This window comes from Saccopteryx leptura, chromosome 3 (assembly GCF_036850995.1).
Source record: "Saccopteryx leptura isolate mSacLep1 chromosome 3, mSacLep1_pri_phased_curated, whole genome shotgun sequence".
NCBI classification, from domain to species: Eukaryota; Metazoa; Chordata; class Mammalia; order Chiroptera; family Emballonuridae; genus Saccopteryx; species Saccopteryx leptura.
Window position 1 is genome coordinate 209,301,590 of NC_089505.1, and position 19,624 is coordinate 209,321,213.

At 47.0% G+C, this 19,624-nt stretch overlaps 1 protein-coding gene across 4 annotated transcripts; it reads left to right on the forward strand.

Moving 5' to 3' along the window:
• The first annotated feature begins 865 nt into the window (after positions 1-865).
• REG4 (regenerating family member 4) lies at positions 866-19,624 on the forward strand. Of its 4 annotated transcripts, none has more exons than XM_066372267.1 (6): positions 866-972; positions 2,983-3,157; positions 7,564-7,661; positions 11,372-11,509; positions 14,261-14,366; positions 19,217-19,624. In XM_066372267.1, exons 2-6 carry the CDS (start codon positions 3,091-3,093, stop codon positions 19,282-19,284), a joined length of 477 nt encoding a protein of 158 aa, XP_066228364.1. In that variant the 5' UTR covers positions 866-972; positions 2,983-3,090; the 3' UTR covers positions 19,285-19,624. The 4 variants fall into 4 exon arrangements, with proteins under 4 accessions (XP_066228364.1, XP_066228363.1, XP_066228365.1 ...); XM_066372266.1 differs by having other exon boundaries at positions 885-988; XM_066372268.1 differs by having other exon boundaries at positions 914-972; positions 3,079-3,157.

The following is a 19,624-nucleotide window of genomic DNA, read 5'->3' on the forward strand; positions in this document are numbered from 1 at the left end:
GAATCCAATGGGAACCTGCATGTGAATGGCCACGATGGAGGCTCCTGGCCTTACAGGCTTTAAAAAATGAAAAACTAAAAAAGCAAACCAAAAAACCCGAAGGTTATGATTCTTCAAGAAGTAGAGCTAGGTTTAGAGTCCAGCTCCACTGCTGACCAGCATCATGACCCTGGGCAGGCTTCCTAACTCTCTTAACTTCAGGTTTCTTAGATGTTAAAGGGAGTGTATGCTCCACATCACTCCCAGGGTTTCCATTAAGTCTCATTTGATGACATAGGTGGAAACACTTTATTGTAAAATATTGTGTGTCAAGTAAGACATTGCAGACATAATTACCCTGTGTTAGGATGAGATTCAGTGTCTTGTTCCTCAGGATCAAGGAGGAGGAACTCAACTAGAGATTTGAGGAACCAGATGAAGGCTGAGGGGGTGGGGTTGTCTTTAGAGGGAAAGTCTATACATATCCCTCAAGTTCACCACAGGTACATAGCCTATGTCCTGCCCCAATGGCACATCCTTCCTGCAAGGGTACAAACATTGTGAGTCTCCAGAGTTGAAGCAGGGCACCTTTATAGAAAGGAAGGAGAAATAAAGAAAATCAGCAAAGCAAAGGGATAAAAAGGAGACCAAAGAATAAGTGGGGAGGAAGATGAGGCTATAAGCGATTACAAGATAATGCCAGCTTTGCCAACCCGGTCTGTAAAGAAGGTTGTGTGCAAACAGGGAGAGGCTCTCCTGCCCACTGAAAACATAACTTACATCCATTGTCAAGCCATCTCTCCTACGGTCTGCTCTGACTGTAGATAAGACTTTTATGGATGGATTATTATTTGTAAACAATGTTATTGCTTTATGATTAAAACAGAAGTTGTATCATTCCTGAGGGAAGAAGATATAAGAAGTCCAGTAATTGCCTGTGGTCTCTCAGGAGGCTGAAGAAGGCAGGTCTTCTGAGCCTTGAATGCCAACCAGGTAATCCTCCCTGCAGGTGAGGGCAAAGGACTTTTTCTGAACATCTGCTTTTCTCTGCCAGCTAGTATGTGCCAGAAATGAACAATTTCAGCTCTAATGATGTTAGGGATGCTTTTTGTTGTTGTTTTGTTTGATTTGAATGACTTGTTTTCTTTTTTCCCTGATTATAAAGAGCATTCATTGGCTTTGGTGTCAAATGGTTCTGGGTGAAATCGTGGCTCTGCCATCCATCCAGCAGCTGTGAAACTTTAGGAAAGTTACTTAATCTTAACAAAGGTCAGTGTCTTCGTGTGTAAAATAAGTTAATGATACCTGCAATGCAGCCTAGTTATGAGAATTAAATTGAGATGTGAGCATTCGGTGAATGTCAGTTCGTTAACATTCATACATAGATAATTCAAAAAGGTGCTGTCCCACCCTCCCCACAGGCAGTTGGTTTGATTGAGAGGTTCTTACTGTTTGTGTTTTAAAGGGGTTTCAGGACATTAAAAATACGACTGTGACTTTTGGAAGGGAAGTTTGTCAGAGGAGTGTGGAGTTAATGCAGTGATTCTGGGGGGGACTGGTCATCACTGCTCCCCACTCTTCATCATTCAGTTTCCTCTTCATAAACACCGTGTCTGAGTATTCACATGGACCCTCGTATGGAGCTCTTCTTTAGATTTTCCAGGAAAGTTTCCATTTCAAATATTAGGTTCTTAAGCAATCTATTATTTGGGAGTTAGAACATATATCCTGATTTTTGGATCTTAAAACATGCTTAAATGAGAATTCAATGAATTGCCCATCTTACTAATTATTTGGAGAACAAATCTTGGGCCCAATCCCAGGCTTACACTCAAATAAATACCAGATGGATGAAAATAGAGGAGAACATGGATGGATATGTGGATGGTGGTGGCCAGTTTTATTGGTATAAATTTCAAATGTTATAAAGGAGAAGATAGATGTGACAATTTTTGAAATTTTCAGAATTGCAAAAAAAGAGAAAATACAAACTGGGAAAAATGCTTAGTAACATACAAAAGACAATAACTGTTCAAAGAAAGGCTTCAAGGATTCCTGAGAAAAAAAGGTAAACAATCAAAAAATGTGCAAAAAGTTGGCTCAGTGGTAGAGCGTTGGCCTGGCGTGCAGGTGTCCTGGGTTCGATTCCCGGCCAAGGCACACAGGAGAGGCGCCCATCTGCTTCTCCACCCCTCCCCCTCTCCTTCCTCTCTGTCTCTCTCTTCGCCTCCTGCAGCTGAGGCTCCATTGGAGCAAAGTTGGCCCTGGCGCTGAGGATGGCTCTGTGCCTCTGCCTCAGGCACTAGAATGGCTCTGGTTGCAACAGAGCGAAGCCCTAGATGGACAGAGCATCGCCCCCTGGTGGGCGTGCCGGTGGATCCCGGTCGGGCGCATGAGGGAGTCTGACTGCCTCCCAGTTTCCAACTTCAGAAAAATACAAAAAAAAAAAATGTGGTATCACCTAAATTAAAAGGATTGAGCTGAGTCAGAAAATCTGGTTGTAGCTGTGCGACAATGAGCAAATGACTTCAAACCCATCAACCTCAGGTTTTCTTATCTGTAAAGAGTGGGTATTAGACCATATGTTCACTTTTAAATCTAACATCAAACAGTTCACAGCTGGGACCAACTTGATTTCATTGACTTGGCTGTTGGAAGCCCATTACTGCCTCATCTATGAAGAAGGGCTTGCCTGTGACGCCCTCTGCTGGCCCTTCTAAAAATAGCAGGGGCAGGCTCTTCACAATCTACCAAATGCCTCCATTCGGACTTGTAAATCATTCCTTCCAGTGTAGTTAGATGCCTGGTACTAACTAGCCCAGAGAGAACTTGCAGGTGAGAACAACACCTCGTAACTTAACTTTTCCTAATCCCCTAAACATTTAGTTTGAGGTTCTCTTCATTGTATCTTGGTTTAACCAGAAAACGAAATATATTTTTTGCTCAATATGTGATTTGGCATCTAAGTTGCTGGTTCAGTCTCCCCAATGCAAATGTGTTCAGATCACAGATCAAGGTGAACCCGAGAGCTTCAAGGAAACACTGGCGAGGGCTCTGAGATCCGTACGGTAAAGGTTACCAGAGCACGTCTGTCTCCAGGGGAAGAGGAAGATGGCTTCGAAAAGCGTGTGGCTGCTCATACTGGTCAGCTGTGCAGCCGGCCCTGGAGTCCTGGGAGGTGAGTGTCCTGCTCAGCTGGAACTGAGCCCACAGCCCATGTTCCTGCAACTCACATGGCACAGCCAGATGCACTCGCCCCCAAAAGTATTTAGGCACTTCAGAAAGTAGATGTGAACGACAAGAATGAAAGATAATGTGATGTAGTTAAAAAAATTAATAACTAAATAAAAATAAAGTGCCAGGAATTCAGAATCAAACAAATCCTAACCTGTGTGATTGCGAGCCATAGTTAAATCACCGACTCTCTGTAGATTATAATTATTTTACAGGTTTATTGTGAAGGGTAGAGATTATGCGTATAAAGGACCTGATACCTTGCCATCAATAAATGAGAGATATAATGAGAACTACCAATGTTCATGCATTGTTTTCCTACTTGAACCTACGGGGAATTTGGGTTAGAAAGATGGCTCCTACACAGGTGTGGACCCAGCATCAGGTATAAAGTGACATGCCACAAAGTGAGAAGCAGTGCCTTAGAATCACCCAGTGTGGAACACAGGAAGAAAACTGTGTGAGTGAGCTAAAAATAAGTACCACCGCATATCTGAGATGGAAGAAAATGAAATGCAGGCTTGTTTGGTGTAACATCAGTTAATGAGGAAAATGAGGCCCCAAGAAGGGTAGAGACATGCTCAAGTTCACTCAGTAAGATTATGGTGTTACTGGACAGGGACCTGGCCCTTCGGGTCTGCCTAGGGCCAGCCGGTAGTGCAGGGGTTCATGATTTCATGCAGGGAAGATTTCAAAGCACAAGTCCAGGTGATTCTTAGAGTAAGTTTATTAAAGCTGGGGACAGTGAAAAAATGAATGGTCTAGGATAGAGGAAGCAACAGGAGAAAGCCCAGGCGGGGCTGCCCTGGCTCTCCAAAAATGTCACAGGAAAGAAATGAGCCCAGGTGGGGCTGGTCTGGCTCACTGGGAAGTCAGAGCAAAGGGCCCTTGGAGACAGGGTCAGGGGTGTTAGCTGGGGACCAGCTGCCGCTGCCCGCTGCTCCCCTGGGTACAAGTCCTGTGGGGATCCTTGGAGTTTAGGAGCTGCCGCTGGAGAGGAAATAAGGGAGAGGGCCAGGTGCTGGTGTGCTCCCAGGAAGATGAGTGCACTGTAGCTGGGCCTTTGTTTTGAGGGTCCTAACAGGCTGGGAGTTTAGGGGCGGTCTTAGGGGAGATCTCAATAGAATATCCACTTTTCCGGGTGTGCCCTTTTAGGGTGTGGCCTCCATTGATTGGTCAGCGGCAGGACAGGGGGTCATTAGTCATTGCAGCTGGTCTTGGTGTCATCCACCGGTTTTGCTGCTTTTCTGGGCCAGAAGCTGAAATGAAAGTGAGGCCTAGATGTTATATCTAAGGAGGTGACCTTCTGTATCTGGCTGTAAATTGCTCAGCCAGTTTGTTCAGCTGCCCCATTCCACTTGCCAAGGAATTTTCCTAGCTTCTTACTGTCCTGGCTCAAGGGGATGCCCTGGCCCCTGTCCTAGGTGCTTCTGAGGTCCCTGGCAGCCTTGCTGGGCATTGTACAAGGAGGGGTAAGTGAGGAAACCATGTCCAGGCAGTCTTCTATTGAGAAGAGGGCCTCCCGAGGGCACCCAGTGCTGTATATTCCCTGGCACTTCTCCCAGAGGGCAATGCCATGGCTGGGGGAGGACCAATCAGAAGGAAATACAAAGAGAAGAGGCAGGGTTCTTCGGGCATCATGTTGGTGGCCATGGCTGAAGTCTGTGGTCCAGCCACCATCGTCTCAACCATCTGTGGCTGCTCAGGACCTTGGCACTCAGATACCTTCCCTGAACCGGTGCAAGAGTATGAAGGGCTCTGAGAGGCCCCTCCCAACAGGGCCGCCTCCTTGGCCGTCTCTAATCAACTAATTAGGTGCTTCCTGCTACTCTGGCTCTGGCTTCCTTAAGGCAGCCTGAAATTTGCCCAAGCTCTGTCCTGGGACAAACACTAGCCCCTTCCCCCGCTCTGGGGTGCCACTGAACTGCCAGCTTCAAAGCCAGAACACTCACTGCTGGTCCACCCATTACTTTTTTACAGATCTTCCAACTGTACAAAGACTTTTACTTATTCTTACTGTCTTGGGGAAACCTATCACGACACATTTTATGTATTATTATTTTTTTATTTTTTTAGTGAGAGGAGGGGAGGCAGACAGACTCCCGCATGCACCCTGATGGGGATCCACCCAGCAAGCCCACCAGGGGGCGATGCTCTGCCCATCCGGGGCCCATTGCTCCATTGCTTGGCAACCAGAGCCATTCTTTAGCGCCTAAGGTGGAAGCTATGGAGCCATCCTCAGCCCCCGAGGCCAACTCACTTGAACTAATTGAGCCATGGCTGTGGGACAGGAAGAGAGAGAGAAGTGGAAGGAGTAGAGAAGCAGATAGTCACTTCTCCTGTGAGCCCTGACCAAGAATTGAACTGGGGATATCCACACACTGGGCCAATGCTCTACCACTGAGGCAACCTGGCAGGGCCACATTTTATGTATTTTTGCATTATGGTTTATGGAAAAAGTCTAATCTTGCATTAAGGGGAGTGTGGGGAACTGAGAAGTGCATTTTCTCTCTCAGTGAGACTTGATGGTCAATATCATCACCCTGTTGCCTCAGCAGTGATTTCTTTGTCCTAGTCCTTAGCTGTCCTGCACCTGAAACAATTCACTGAGCGCATGGGGAGAGAAAAAGCAGCATGATTTGTGGACAGTGAAAGACTTCATCCAGTGACTATTTTCAAAAATATTACATTGGTTGTAATGATAATATGATTATTTTAATAGCTGCAATTGGTTAAGTAGCTACTTTTTTTTTTTTTTTTTTTAACAGAGAGAGGGATAGATAGGGACACACAGACAGGAACAGAGAGAGATGAGAAACATCAATCATCAGTTTTTCATGGTGACACCTTAGTTGTTCATTGATTGCTTTCTCATATGTGCCTTGACTGGGGGGCTACAGCAGACCAAAGAACCCCTTGCTTGAGCCTGCAACCTTGGGTCCAAGCTGGTGAGCTTTTTGCTCAAACCAGATGAGTCTGCGCTCAAGCTGGCGACCTCGGGGTCTCGAACTTGGGTCCTTCCGCATCCTAGTCTGACGCTTTATCCACTGTGCCACCGCCTGGTCAGGCAAGTAGCTACTATTTATTGAACAATTACTGCACACCAGCTCTATGCTAATCAGTGTCCACACATTATCCCTTTAATCCAATGAGCCAGGTACATATTGTCAGTCCATTGTGCAAATAGAAGAACGAAAGCTAAAAGAGGTTAAATAATGTTCCAAGGCTATGTCTAGAAGTGGTGGAGTAAACAGACTGTTAGCAGTCCAGGCAATATGCTGGCAGCTGAAGGCTCTTGACTCACACACGGTGGCAGGTGAGGGCAGGGTCCTGGGGCTGTCAGAGGAACATTAGCTCTCTCCCAGGTCTCACCTCACTCTCCAGCTAAGTGGAGAGTTAACAGGTTATTTCACCTCTTTGAGGAGCTCTTCTTATTTGTCCGATGGGGATGTACATCTCTATCTCTTGGGAAGGCTCTGGTAGTTAAACAAGGCAAGCAGAATGAGTGGGTGGCATGGCTCATTCACCAGTCGCCAATCAGGAAGAGCCTCTTTGGCTCCTGCCTCCTCGGCTCCGGGCCCTGACTCTCCTTCCCTTTCCAATACACTTGCCGGACAAACGCCCGACATGTCAGGCAAACCAGCGCTGATTCTCTCTGGGCCCACCTTGCACGTTATTGCCTCTGTTCCTCCGCCCACCCACCTCCTGTACCCAGCGTGCCCCCCCCACCCCCTTGCTACTGACTCACAGCCCACCTATTGTCAAGTTTCAACCAAGTTGCCATTTAACCTATCAGCTGTCTTCCTGGACAGAAAAGCCCTCCCTTCTTGTAAAGTCTGAAACTACTGTATGCCCCTCACCCACTGCTGAGATGCTCTGAGTTCTAGCTATTTGATCTCAGTGCCAGTGTGGGGTTCTGCCTGTTGCTGAAGATGTCTATTTGGTTATGCATTCAGTAACTGGGGGAATAAGAACAGGAGAGGTGTGGGGACCCACGGGGACTACTGTGAGATGAACCGAAGCCCAAACTCCACTGATCGCTTGACCCCCGTCCACCCCTCCTCTGACTGGTGGGCCACAGTGACGTTCTGGTTCTCCTGGAATTAGTGTCCATTCAGAGCCAGCATCCAGTAACCCTCAAAGGGTCTGATATTGCCTCCCCCCAGCACACGGCCACGGGAAAGGCAGAGGTCCTTTGGGAGAGGCTGGGAGAAAGGCTCACGGCCATCTTTTCACAGAGGCACCCAGCTTCCCTCTCCCTCAGGGATTCCAGGTCTATAAACTGGAGCCGGTGTGGAAATGCATTGTTTCTGCCACCGTAACTTGTCATTGTCTTTTGTTTATGTGCAGACATAATCCTGAGGCCTAGCTGTGCTACTGGATGGTTTTACCACAAGTCCAATTGCTATGGATACTTCCGGAAGCTGAGGACCTGGTCTGATGCTGAGGTAAGAAGTGGAGCCACACTCGGACTGGCTTCTCTAGAGCAAGGGGCCCCCTGTGTTCCAGGTCTCGTTTGAGAATCAAGGGGCCTTGCTTAGCACCTGGAGAGGTCACCTGGCTGGTGAAATGGCAGGAAGAGGGTTGGGTGTTCCACTCATTGAACACTGACAGAGCAGGTGCTCCGTCAGACCCTAGGTGGGCTGCAAAGACCTAAGAATAAACAAGAAACAGCCTCTACCCTCCAGGAGTTCATTGTCAGTAAGAAAGATAGAAATACGCAGATCCAAGGAGGCTGAGACCCTGAGGAACTCAGAGAAAGAATAAATGAATTGCAGTAGATTTACTGAGGGAGAGCCGGTGTGGGGCCAGGCCTGGGGCCCCAACAGAATGTGGGACAGAAAGATGGAGCGTTTTGTTGCCTGCACAGCCCCACAAATGCATCAGTTTTTATCTCACTGAGCTTTGTCTGAGAGATGCCCAAAGAGCCAGTCAGTCTCAGTCATGTCCATGGGACATGGGGTCCATGCCTCTGTCTCTCTGAACTGTGGTTGTTTAGTTGAAGTGACTGTGGGGGAGCCTCCCAGGGAAACTTGGGTGATTTGGGCCCAGGATTGTCTCAGAACCCCTGAGATAAGCAAGACAGCGCCGGAGACACAAATCTTCTTTGGCCTTAAAAAGTGCAGAATGAATACACAATTGTGACATTAACCAGGAAATTCCAGTGCAGTCAGTGTGGGCATAAGTGACTGTCTAAGATCCCCACGAGAGTAAGTAGCAAACCCAGGAAAGCCAGTCCTGAGGTAACACATTCCTGAGCTGATGCAAATGACAGTTTAAAAATAAAAAATAAAAAAGAGCTAAACAAACAAGGGTCCCCAGACTATCACTGAAAGAAAAAGAACCCATGGAGAGTGAGGGACTCTCTCCTCAGTTCATGGGAAGCAGCTGGAGGAGAGCCCAGGAGGGCCTTTGTGCGCCTGTCCTTGGGGAGTCCAGCACGAATTCTGCCAGAACAAGAAGCAAGCTGGCCAGGGACCTGGGGTACCACAGACCTGAGCTTAAGTCAGGACGCCGACGCTCATTACTCACAGATGGGCCTTACTTTATTGATTATCTTGCTGTTAAACAGGGATATCACTTTTACCCCCAGGGGTGTCAGGAGGATTTATTAAAATAACCTGCCAAAAGCCTGTGGCACAAGGCAGATGCTCAATTCAGGTTTTCAAGGCAAAAAAAAAAAAAAAAAGGTCCATAGGATTGACACTTACAAAATCAACCATGCAGAGCTGGAGGACACAGAAAGTTCTGGACACCATGGTCACTGCTGCTGCTTGACTCCTGGTCAGTGTTGGTGGCCAGTCTTAGTTCTCAAGACTCCTGGAAGCCAATCAAAGGAACAGGGAGGGCGATAGGTAGCTCCGATCTCAGACTTAAAAGGTGGAGGTCTGAGTTCTGTTCCAGCTTCGTCACTACCAGCTGTGTGAACTTTGAGGGAAACTATCATTTAAACAGTCTGAGCCCATTTCAGTTTTTGTTCTGGGAATTTCAGTGGCTGGTACACTCACTAAATGTTGACTGCTAATCTGGCTTCTAAGCCTCACATGTTTGAAAGTCCATTAAAATACCCAGTATAAAAGCATTTTGGAATTGTAAAGTGGGTGGCAAGTGTGAGAACTAAATTATTATTAAACAGTAACCACATCTATCTAAGGCCATACCACCCTGAATGCGCCTGATCTCATTTATGTTGTATCGGAACAGCAAGATAAGATGTCCTGCCACACAATCAATCAGCCAAATGAAGAAATTAGGAGTCTTTAATTAGCCCGCTACCCGGACCACACGGAGGCTGAAGCCCTTCAAATCAATGCAGCTCTGACTGCATTTTGGAGTCAGGTTTCATAGGGAGAATTACATACCAATTGAGGAATGGGGAGGGGAGAAAGCATAGCAGTAAAACAAAACAGTGAAACAAGCTTTCTTACAGTGTTTATTTGTAGGGTTAATTCAGGGAGAAACACTCTGAGAACACTTGCTACTTCGTAAAGCTAGTCCAAGGCCACAATCTGGGAAACCAGCCTCAAGGCCAATAGGGAGTAACTTACTTTCAGAAAAAGTAAGTTCTGCTAAAAGTCTCTTTGTTTTAGAGAAAGTAAGTTTGCCAAAAATTATTTATGTTCACAAGCCTTTCTTTTCTATACTTCAGTTTGATCTCGGGTCTGGTCAGTGCTTGGCTAGGAGACTGCCTGGAAATACCAGGTGCTGCAGGCTTGCCCTGGCTTGTTGGCTCCGTCAGTTACAGTGTTGTCCCAAAATGCCAAGATGTGGGTTCAATCTCTGGTCAGGGCACATGCCTGAAGCATCCAGTGAGTGCACAACTAAAGTGGAACAACAAATGATGATTCCTTCTTTCTCCCCCACCCAATTCCTCTCTCTGTCTCTCTAAAATCAATCAATAGCCTGACCGATTGTGGCACAGTGCATAGAGCATTGACCCAGGATGCTGAGGGCCCTGGTTTGAAACCCAAAGGTTGCCAGTGTGAGATCATCGACATAATCCCGTGGTCACTGGCTTGAGCCCAAAGGTCACTGGCTTGAGCAAGGGGTCGCTGGCCCACCTAGAGCCCCTGCCCCCAGCCATGGCATATATGAAAAGCAATCAATAAAAAGCAACTAAAATGAAGCAGCTACAAGTTGATGCTTCTCATCTCTCTCCTTCCCCCTCTCTCTTTCTTCCTCTCTCTCTCTCTCTCTCTAAAAGTATAAACAAAATAAAATAAATCAATAAAAAAATTTTTTAAAAATCACCAGTAACCACATCTAATTCCAAACAAGATCTTAAAAGTAAACATTGGAGTAACAACCACAGCCAACCCATGTTTTTATTAAATTAAAGTTTTGTTGCATAGGCAGTTTCTGTAATACAACCTTAAAGAGCATAAATATATACCTCTATTTATGAAATGCATATATATAAAATGTTTGCTTTGTTTCATTGGATAGTAAGTTTCATGTTAGAGGATAGCACATGTCACAATCAGTGGTTTCTTTTTTTTTTTAATTTTTTATTTATTCATTTTAGAGAGGAGAGGGAGAGACAGAGAGAGAGAGAGAGAGAGAGAGAGAGAGAGAGAGAGGAGAGACAGAGAGAGAGAAGGGGGGGAGGACTCCCATATGTGCCTTGACCAGGCAAGCCCAGGATTTCGAACTGGCAACCTCAGCATTTCCAGGTCGATGCTTTATCCACTGCGCCACCACAGGTCAGGCACAATCAGTGGTTTCTTAGATTTGTTTGAAATGCAGTATTATAATACATAACTATAACAAATGTACCTTCCTGACAACTCCCTGCGTGGCGGTGATTATTTTCTGCATTTACAGATAATGAAACTGGCCTGAGAGGTGAAGTGACCTGTCAAGGTCACACACACACACACTAATGAGAGGCAAGACCAGGACTCCAGGCACATCCATTGACCCTAAATCTCATGCCCTTGCCTGGAATTGCCTCTTCCTCTGAGATCTGACACTTGTAACGGTATATTCTCTCCCTTGGGGACAGGAAGGACAGGAAGTCTTCTGTAGGGTTTAGATTACAACTCACTGAGGAGGTGGGCTGTGTGAGTCCATGCTGCCTGGCACTCTGGGGTTCTGAGATAAGGGCTGTGCTTTTAAACCTCAAGGCATCATTACTGCAACTTCTCCTTGCCCACAGCTCGAGTGTCAGTCCTTTGGAAATGGAGCCCACCTGGCGTCTGTACTGAATTCAAAGGAAGCCAGCGTCATAGCAGAGTACATAAGTGGCTATCAAAAAAATCTGCCCGTGTGGATTGGTCTGCATGACCCACAGAAGGTAAACTCAGACGTGGCCCACAGATGCCCTTTGGGAAAACCAGATAGGTAGCCCCTCTCTGGGAACTGGCTTGCCAGGTCTCCTGACAAGGGGCACACATAGTGGTCTTCTTCAGTTGTATGCTTCTAAAAGGCCAGGGCCTCAAGGTCAGGGTCCAGTGCTGACTCTCAATGGAGAATACAATATCTGTGGCATCATTTTATAGACCATTTATCTAATTAAAGTCCTCCCGAATTTTAGAACACCAAATTATCACCTTTTCAGAGCCTTCAAAATAAATGTTTGTGTAGGTATATAAATGAGTACATACATATATAAACACACACACAGACCTGTAATGGGACCTGGTGTAATTAAATCTCCATTTGATTTTGGCTTAAAGTTGGAAACTTAGAGCTAAGCTTTTTCCTAGATGCTATTGTGTTTTTGATGTTACTGTTAACTTTTTGCACTAGACCTTCATTTTCCTCTCTGTCAATCCCTCATTGTGGGGGACAGCCGGGAGGTCTGTGGGCTGGTTGCTGGAGTCTCTGTGGGGTCTGCAGGGCACAGATTCTCTGTGGGGCTGCTATGGTAACCCACACAAACATCAGGAACACAGGAGGGAATCCCAGACTGTTTCTTTTTTTTATTTTTTTTTTTATTTTTCTGAAGCTGGAAACAGGGAGAGACAGTCAGACAGACTCCCGCATGCGCCCGACCGGGATCCACCCGGCACACCCACCATGGGGCGACGCTCTGCCCACCAGGGGGCGATGCTCTGCCCATCCTGGGCGTCGCCATGTTGCGACCAGAGCCACTCTAGCGCCTGGGGCAGAGGCCAAGGAGCCATCCCCAGCGCCCGGGCCATCTTTGCTCCAATGGAGCCTTGGCTGCGGGAGGGGAAGAGAGAGACAGAGAGGAAGGAGAGGGGGAAGGGTGGAGAAGCAGATGGGCGCTTCTCCTGTGTGCCCTGGCCAGGAATCGAACCCGGGTCCCCCGCACGCTAGGCCGACGCTCTACCGCTGAGCCAACCGGCCAGGGCCCAGACTGTTTCTTGATAACACTTTGCCATGGATGTCACAAATATACTACTCACATATATGAGGGGAGATTTCAAAATGAATATGAAGCAATAAAAAAAAAAAAAAGCATTTGATTTTTTTTATTAAACAAGAAAATCAGCCTGACCAGGCGGTGGCGCAGTGGATAGAGCATCGAACTGGGATGCCGAGGACCCAGGTTCGAGACCCCGAGGTCGCCAGTTTGAGCACAGGCTCATCTGCTTTGAGCAAAAACCTCACCAGCTTGGACCTGAGGTCCCTGGCTTGAAAGGGGTTGGTCTGCTGAAGGCCCATGGTTAAGGCACATATGAGAAAGCAATCAATGAACAACTAAGGTGTCACAATGAAAAATTGATGCTTCTCATCTCTCTCCGTTCCTGTCTGTCCCTATCTATCTGACTCTCTCTCTGTCTCTGTAAAAAAAAAAAAAAGAAAATCAGAAAAGCAAAAAACAAGTCAGAGAAAGTTGTTTGATTATGCAAATGAGATGCAAATCACCTTTTATTTCATTGGTGAAAATGCACTATACAAAAGGCTGAAAGTACTGAAGTATCTGCACATTCCCTGATTCCCTAATTTTTATGAGCAGTGTTTTTTTACAATTAATTTTCCATTTTGTATGTATTCACACTGCTATCAGCCAGAGTTCTCTCATTCAGAGAAAAATAAATACTTACATCTATTTCCTCTAGATAGTTTTTGTAATTTACTTTTTTTACATTTATGACTGAGCAAAATAAGTGGTAAATAAGTATTCTAAAAAGTTTGTGATGTCTCTAGTTATCAAAGAAATGCAAATTAAAGTGACATTACTTCATTTATCATGTTATCAAACTTTACTTTGTCTTTTTTAAAAATTATTCTTTTTCTTCTTTTCCAAGTGAAAGGAGGGGAGAAAGAGAGACAGACCCCCACATACGCCCTGACCAGGATCCACCTCACCTAGCAACCCCCATCTGAGGCTGATGCTCTGCTCATCTGTGGCTGATGCTCGCAACTGAACTATTTTTAGCGCCTGAGGTGGAGGCTCCATGGAGCCATCCTCAGCACCTGGGCCAATGTGCTTGAACCAACTGAGCCATGGCTGCAGAAGAAGGAAAGAGAGAGAGAGAGAGAGAGAGAGAGAGAGAGAGAGAAAGGGGAGGGGGAGGGTGGAAAAGCAGATGGTCACTTCTCCTGTGTGCCCTGACCAGGTATTGAACCTGGGACTTCCACACACCAGACTGACACTCTACCACTGAGCCAACCAGCCAGGGACTTACTTTGTCTTAATAAATAATATTTTGGGCCCTGGCCGGTTAGCTCAGTTGGTTAGAGCATTGTCCCAAAATACCAAGATTGCAGGTTTGACCCCCAGTCAGGGCACACATGGGAAGCTACCCTCTGTTTCTCTTACCCACCTCTCCCCCTTCTCTCTTTCTTTCCCTCTCTGAGCCAGTGGCTTGCTTGGTTTCAGTGTCAGCCTCAGGTGCTGAAGATAGCTTGGTTGATTCGAGCATCGGCCCCAGACAGGGTTTCTGGGTGGATGTGGGTCAGGGTGCATGTGGGAGTTTATCTCTCTCTCTCTCCTCTTGTTTAAAACATACAAACAAACAAACAAACAAATAAAAAAAAACCACTACATTTTAAAGGGCCTGTGGGGAGGCACCTGGGCTGTGAGAGGGTGTGCAGCTGACTCCATCTTGTCCTCTTCTCCTGTTATGCACAGAGGCAGCAGTGGCGGTGGATCGACGGGGCCATGTATATTTTCAAAACCTGGTCTGGCAGGTCCGTGGCTGCAAACAAGCACTGTGCAGAGATGAGCACCAACAACAGTAAGTTCTAAGGCATCACCCTTGCCTCTTCCCTGTACCAATTCAGAGCAGAGATGGACATCCCCCCATTTCACACCAGCGGCTCCCTTGTTCCACAGGACAGTGGCCTTGTCACAAACATTGTGTACCAACCTCCAGTCTTTGCTGAACATTTTACAATCTGCCATATCAATGTACGAGCTGTTCAGTTATTCACATTTTCCTATCTGCTCACTTTTTTCTAAAATGCATTTATTTTTAAATCCTATTTTGTACCATGAGGGGAGAATATGTCACATTTTGGGAAACCCAGACTACAGGCAGCACACGCGTGTGACTCTTTTCTGGCTTCTTTATGGTAAGGGTTTCCAGGAGCCCGGAAACCTCGTCTTTGCCTACTTTCCCTCTTGCTTGTGTCCCGGGGCTCCCTCCTCCAGGCACAGTGCCCAGAACCACATCTGCAGCTGCACACTTCATTTGAGACCTTCATTTCCCTTGCCTGCCTTAGTTCTTTGCTTTTTATGCTAATGTCTTTAGAGTTTTGGGGTTTTCTTTTCTTTTTTTTTTTTGCATTTTTTTTTCTGAAGCTGGAAATGGGGAGAGACAATCAGACAGACTCCTGCATGCGCCCGACTGGGATCCACCAGGCACGCCCACCAGAGGTGAAGCTCTGCCCACCAGGGGGCAATGCTCTGCCCCTCCGGGGCGCCGCTCTGCCGAGACCAGAGCCACTCTAGCGCCTGGGGCAGAGGCCAAGGAGCCATCCCCAGTGCCCGGGCCATCTTTGCTCCAATGGAGCCTTGGCTGCGGGAGGGGAAGAGAGAGACAGAGAGGAAGGAGGGGGGGGGGTGGAGAAGCAAATGGGCGCTTCTCCTATGTGCCCTGGCCGGGAATCGAACCCGGGTCCCCCGCATGCCAGGCTGACGCTCTACCGCTGAGCCAACCGGCCAGGGCCTGGGGTTTTCTTTTAACCTTGGTATTAATGACAGGTGGGTGCTAATAATATTTGCCTTATACTTTGTAGACAGACCCTGAACTCTATTCAGTAGATGCCAGTAGCACCTCCACCCCCCACCCCCCCACACAGGTTGTTACAACCAAAAATGTCTCTAGACATTGCTAAATAATCCCCTATTTTGCGGAGCAAAATCACTCCCATTTGAGAATCACAGCTAATAAGTGATGTCTAACATCTCAGGTGCTAAACAAAACAGAGTAGCAAAGATGAAAACGACACTTGATGCCAGAGAGAACAGCCCAGTGGGTTCTGAGGCCACTGTGGTCTCAGCGGGGCTACCCTCCAAGGGGAGAAGCAGGCCTGTGACGCCTGGACTGAGGATGCTGGTACCAGGCTCTGGTGGACAGGGATGCAGAGCAGAAGTTACTGTTGGCTGAGGATCACAACTTATATGCACGGAAAAGAGCAGGGATGCTTTCTAACAGCAAAGGATGAATGGTGGACATGCGGAGGCCCACGCTGAAGTGCAGTCCAGGGAGACCCTCAGACATAGAACACTTTGTCACAGAAGAAGGAAGAATTTTCAGGCTCACAAAGACCACACAACTGCTGTTAAAGTCAGAAGAAAAGAACACAAGCAAGACCAATAGGAGAAGCTACCAAAATGTGGGGTTTTTATCCAAACTAAGAAAAATTTTGAACAATGAGCATTATTCAAAAATACAATGGGCTAGCCCAGCACAAGTGAGCATTGTAGCTGGTCTTGTAGTCGCAGCCTCAGAAGTGTTAGCAGAGAGGCGTGATGGCATGTGAGACTCTAACTGGGGAACACTTAAAAAATACGAATTCCAGGGATCACCTTGTTGTTACAACATCAGAATCTGTAGGGCTGGAGGCCAGACCAGCTTGAGGGAAGCTACAGACCAGATGTCCCTGAAATCCCTCCCAGGAATCTGAGATTTCAACTGGACAAAGTTCTTGAACAAAATCTTTCCCGTCAGTCCATGTTCATATTAGCTAAGTGCCCATGTGGGAACCAGAAGCCTAATGTCGTACAGAGGACACCAAGTCTTCCCATCTAGATCCCTGCAGCTCAGCGCCTGGCTGTCGGAACACAGGCTCCGGAGACAGAAAAACACAAGGGGTGAAACTAGTGTTAAAGAGAAACAAGGATTAGAAGGTAGAATTTCAAAAGACCTTACCCTCAGCCTCATCAATGTCCTTGTAAATTTGTATAACAGCCCCACCAACTCAGTGGCTAAATTGTTTCTTTAAGATTCAAAAGTATATATTAATCTCCCAAAACCCAGGAACACACACATCCTGACTAGTTCCTTTTTTTATATCTATTGAGAAAGACCCTAAAAGGACATTTGATCCATCTGTCTTCCTCTCAGCTGCCTGAGTCCACTTTACATCACAATGTAACTTTTGTGACTCTGGAGAGTTGCCTTTCCCAGCACATCCTGACTCACCTACTGGTTCTGTTTGAGACATTTAATGATGATAACTAGGATTCTACAGTTTAAAAATAAGTTTCATATTCAATGTGGTTTCAGTCAAGACCATGGGCTCTGTATTCTGAATGACTGGGTGGGATTTCAGCTCCCCCACTTAGCTGTGTGACCTTGAGTATATTTCTTTCTTCTCTGTGCCTTAGACGCCTCTCTATAAAAAGGAAAAAATAGGCCCTGGTTGGTTTGCTCAGTGGATAGAGTGTCAGCCTGGCATGCAGATGTCCCAGGTTCAATTCCTGGTGAGGGCACACACGAGTAGCAAACATCTGCTTCTCTTCCCCTTCCTCTCTCCTTCTCACGCTTCTCCTCTAGTAGCCAGTGGCTCATTTGGTTTAAACGTCAGCCCCAGGCACTGAGAATAGCTTGGTTGGTCCAAGTGTTGGCCTCAGGTGCTCAAAATAGCTGTTGATTTCAAGTATCAGCCCCAGACAGGGGTTGCTGGGTGAATCCTGGTCAGGGCACATGCAGGAGTCTGTCTCTCTATTTTCCCTCCTCTCACTTAAAAAGAAGAAGAAGGAGGAGGAGGAGGAGGAGAAGGAGAAGAAGAGGACGATGAAGAGGGAAAAAAATAGTATTGATCTTCACAATATACGTGAAGTGCTTATTGCGCAACAGGCTCTGCTTGTGGCTCCGTGACTGGGAGGGGGTGGGAAATGGTCTCTCGCACACACTGCCTCTTGCACACATCCCTCTGGAGTTGGGGATGGGAGGAGGAGAGTAAAACAGACACCTCCCTAAGTTAGTGCCCATGGGAAGCTGACTGGGTGTTTGAAGCTTCGTGCCATGTTCTCTTTGTCCCAACCTGTGTCAGTGCCCAGAAACCTTGCAGTATCTATTTCAATTACACTCTGTGGCCCCAGTGCTGAGTGCCATGAATGTGGGCATGAGCAGGACCCATCCTCCATCACTCCTCAGAACTAGGGACAGGAGGGGCATGTCTCACTCCCTTGGCCTGGCTGGGCCACCATGCCCTCTCTCCTAGGGCTCTCATCTACCTACCCAACACATCCAGGTGCCCGGCTGAGACCTGCGCCTTAGAGCCCAGGCAGACATCTAACAACTCTGTGGCAGTCACCCCAGATGACAAGTGATTCTGGAAGGGAAATACTTGGACCTCTCAACAATACTTTAGTCCTTCAAAAGACCACTTTTCCAGGCTTTCAGTTCTTCGTATAAATAAGTGGCCTGTTGAGACATGGCTGGCTTCAACAACTTCCAATTCTTGGAACTTCAAACAGGAGCTTCTTTCTTTCTTTTTTTTTTTTTTTTTTTTTTGTATTTTTCTGAAGCTGGAAACGGGGAGAGACAGTCAGACAGACTCCCGCATGCGCCCTACCGGGATCCACCAGGCACGCCCACCAGGGGACAACGCTCTGCCCACCAGGGGGCGATGCTCTGCCCCTCCGGGGCATCACTCTGTCGCAACCAGAGCCACTCTAGAGCCTGGGGCAGAGGCCAAGGAGCCATCCCCAGCGCCCGGGCCATCCTTGCTCCAATGGAGCCTTGGCTGCGGGAGAGGAAGAGAGAGACAGAGAGGAAGGAGAGGGGGAGGGGTGGAGAAGCAGATGGGCGCCTCTCCTGTGTGCCCTGGCCGGGAATCGAAACCGGGACTTCCGCACGCCAGACCGATGCTCTACCACTGAGCCAACCGGCCAGGGCAAACAGGAGCTTCTTAGAGCCTCAGCTGTGGACCTTGGAGAAGATCACCCTCTGTTCCACACAACATCCTGTTTCAAACACGCAAGAGCACCCGTTTCTGGTGATTTATGTCAAGCTCTGTCTTCCCTCCAAAGCAGCACTGCCGTGAAGCCTGGTGCTGCCGCAAAGCTTCGGCACTTGCGGATGATGTTTAAATCATGTTCCTTTCTGTTGGCAAAGTTCATACCTGTCTGAATCAGAGAAGCAGAAGTAATAGAATGCATAGGGAATGAGATAGTGATTTATCCTATGGAATTGGCTTATACGAGTGTTAGGGCTGACAGATCTGAAATCCACAGGGCCAGCCAGCAGGCTGGAAGTCCCTGCCAGTGTTGATGTGCAGGCTTGAGTCCAAGGGCAGCCTGGAGGCAGAACTTCTTCCTTTTCCAGGGACCCTCAATCTTTTCCTTTATGGCCTTTGCTGATTGGATCATTACCTACATTAGGGCTGATAATCTGTTTTACTTAAAGTCTACTGATTTAAATGCTAAGCAAATTAAAAAACAAACAAACTTCACAGCAACATCTAGACTGGTATTTTAACAAACCATAGACACCATGTCCTAGCCAAGTGGACACACAAAATTCACCATCACTGTACCTTATCTCTGGTTCCAAGCAAAACACCCAGGAAACACTGCTAAGCTCAATACCCTGTACCACCAGGTGCTTTTAAATGTCTGTTTATTCTCTTACAGATTTTTTAACTTGGAACAGCAATGATTGCAACAAGCGACAACACTTCCTGTGCAAGTACCGACCATAGAACAAGAATCAAGATTTCTGCCAGCCCTTGCAGGAGCCTCTCCTCTTCTCGGCCATGCTGGCTACATATATGATCATTGTCTCTGAAAGTAAACATAGTAGCTATGGCTGGTGAGGTTCTTATTAGGCTTAGAGGCAGAGACATCAACATTGATAGAATAATGGCTTCTAGCTCTAAATGTTCACCCCTATCACTGTCCATTGTACTTTTCTTTCTCCCTCCCACCTCTATTTGTCCAGGGCTAGGAGTACACATCTCTCACTGATTAAAGACCTGGGTGTTTAGACATCTGGGATACAGGTTTGAAGATGGGAAGAATAAACCAGGCATAAGCCTCTAA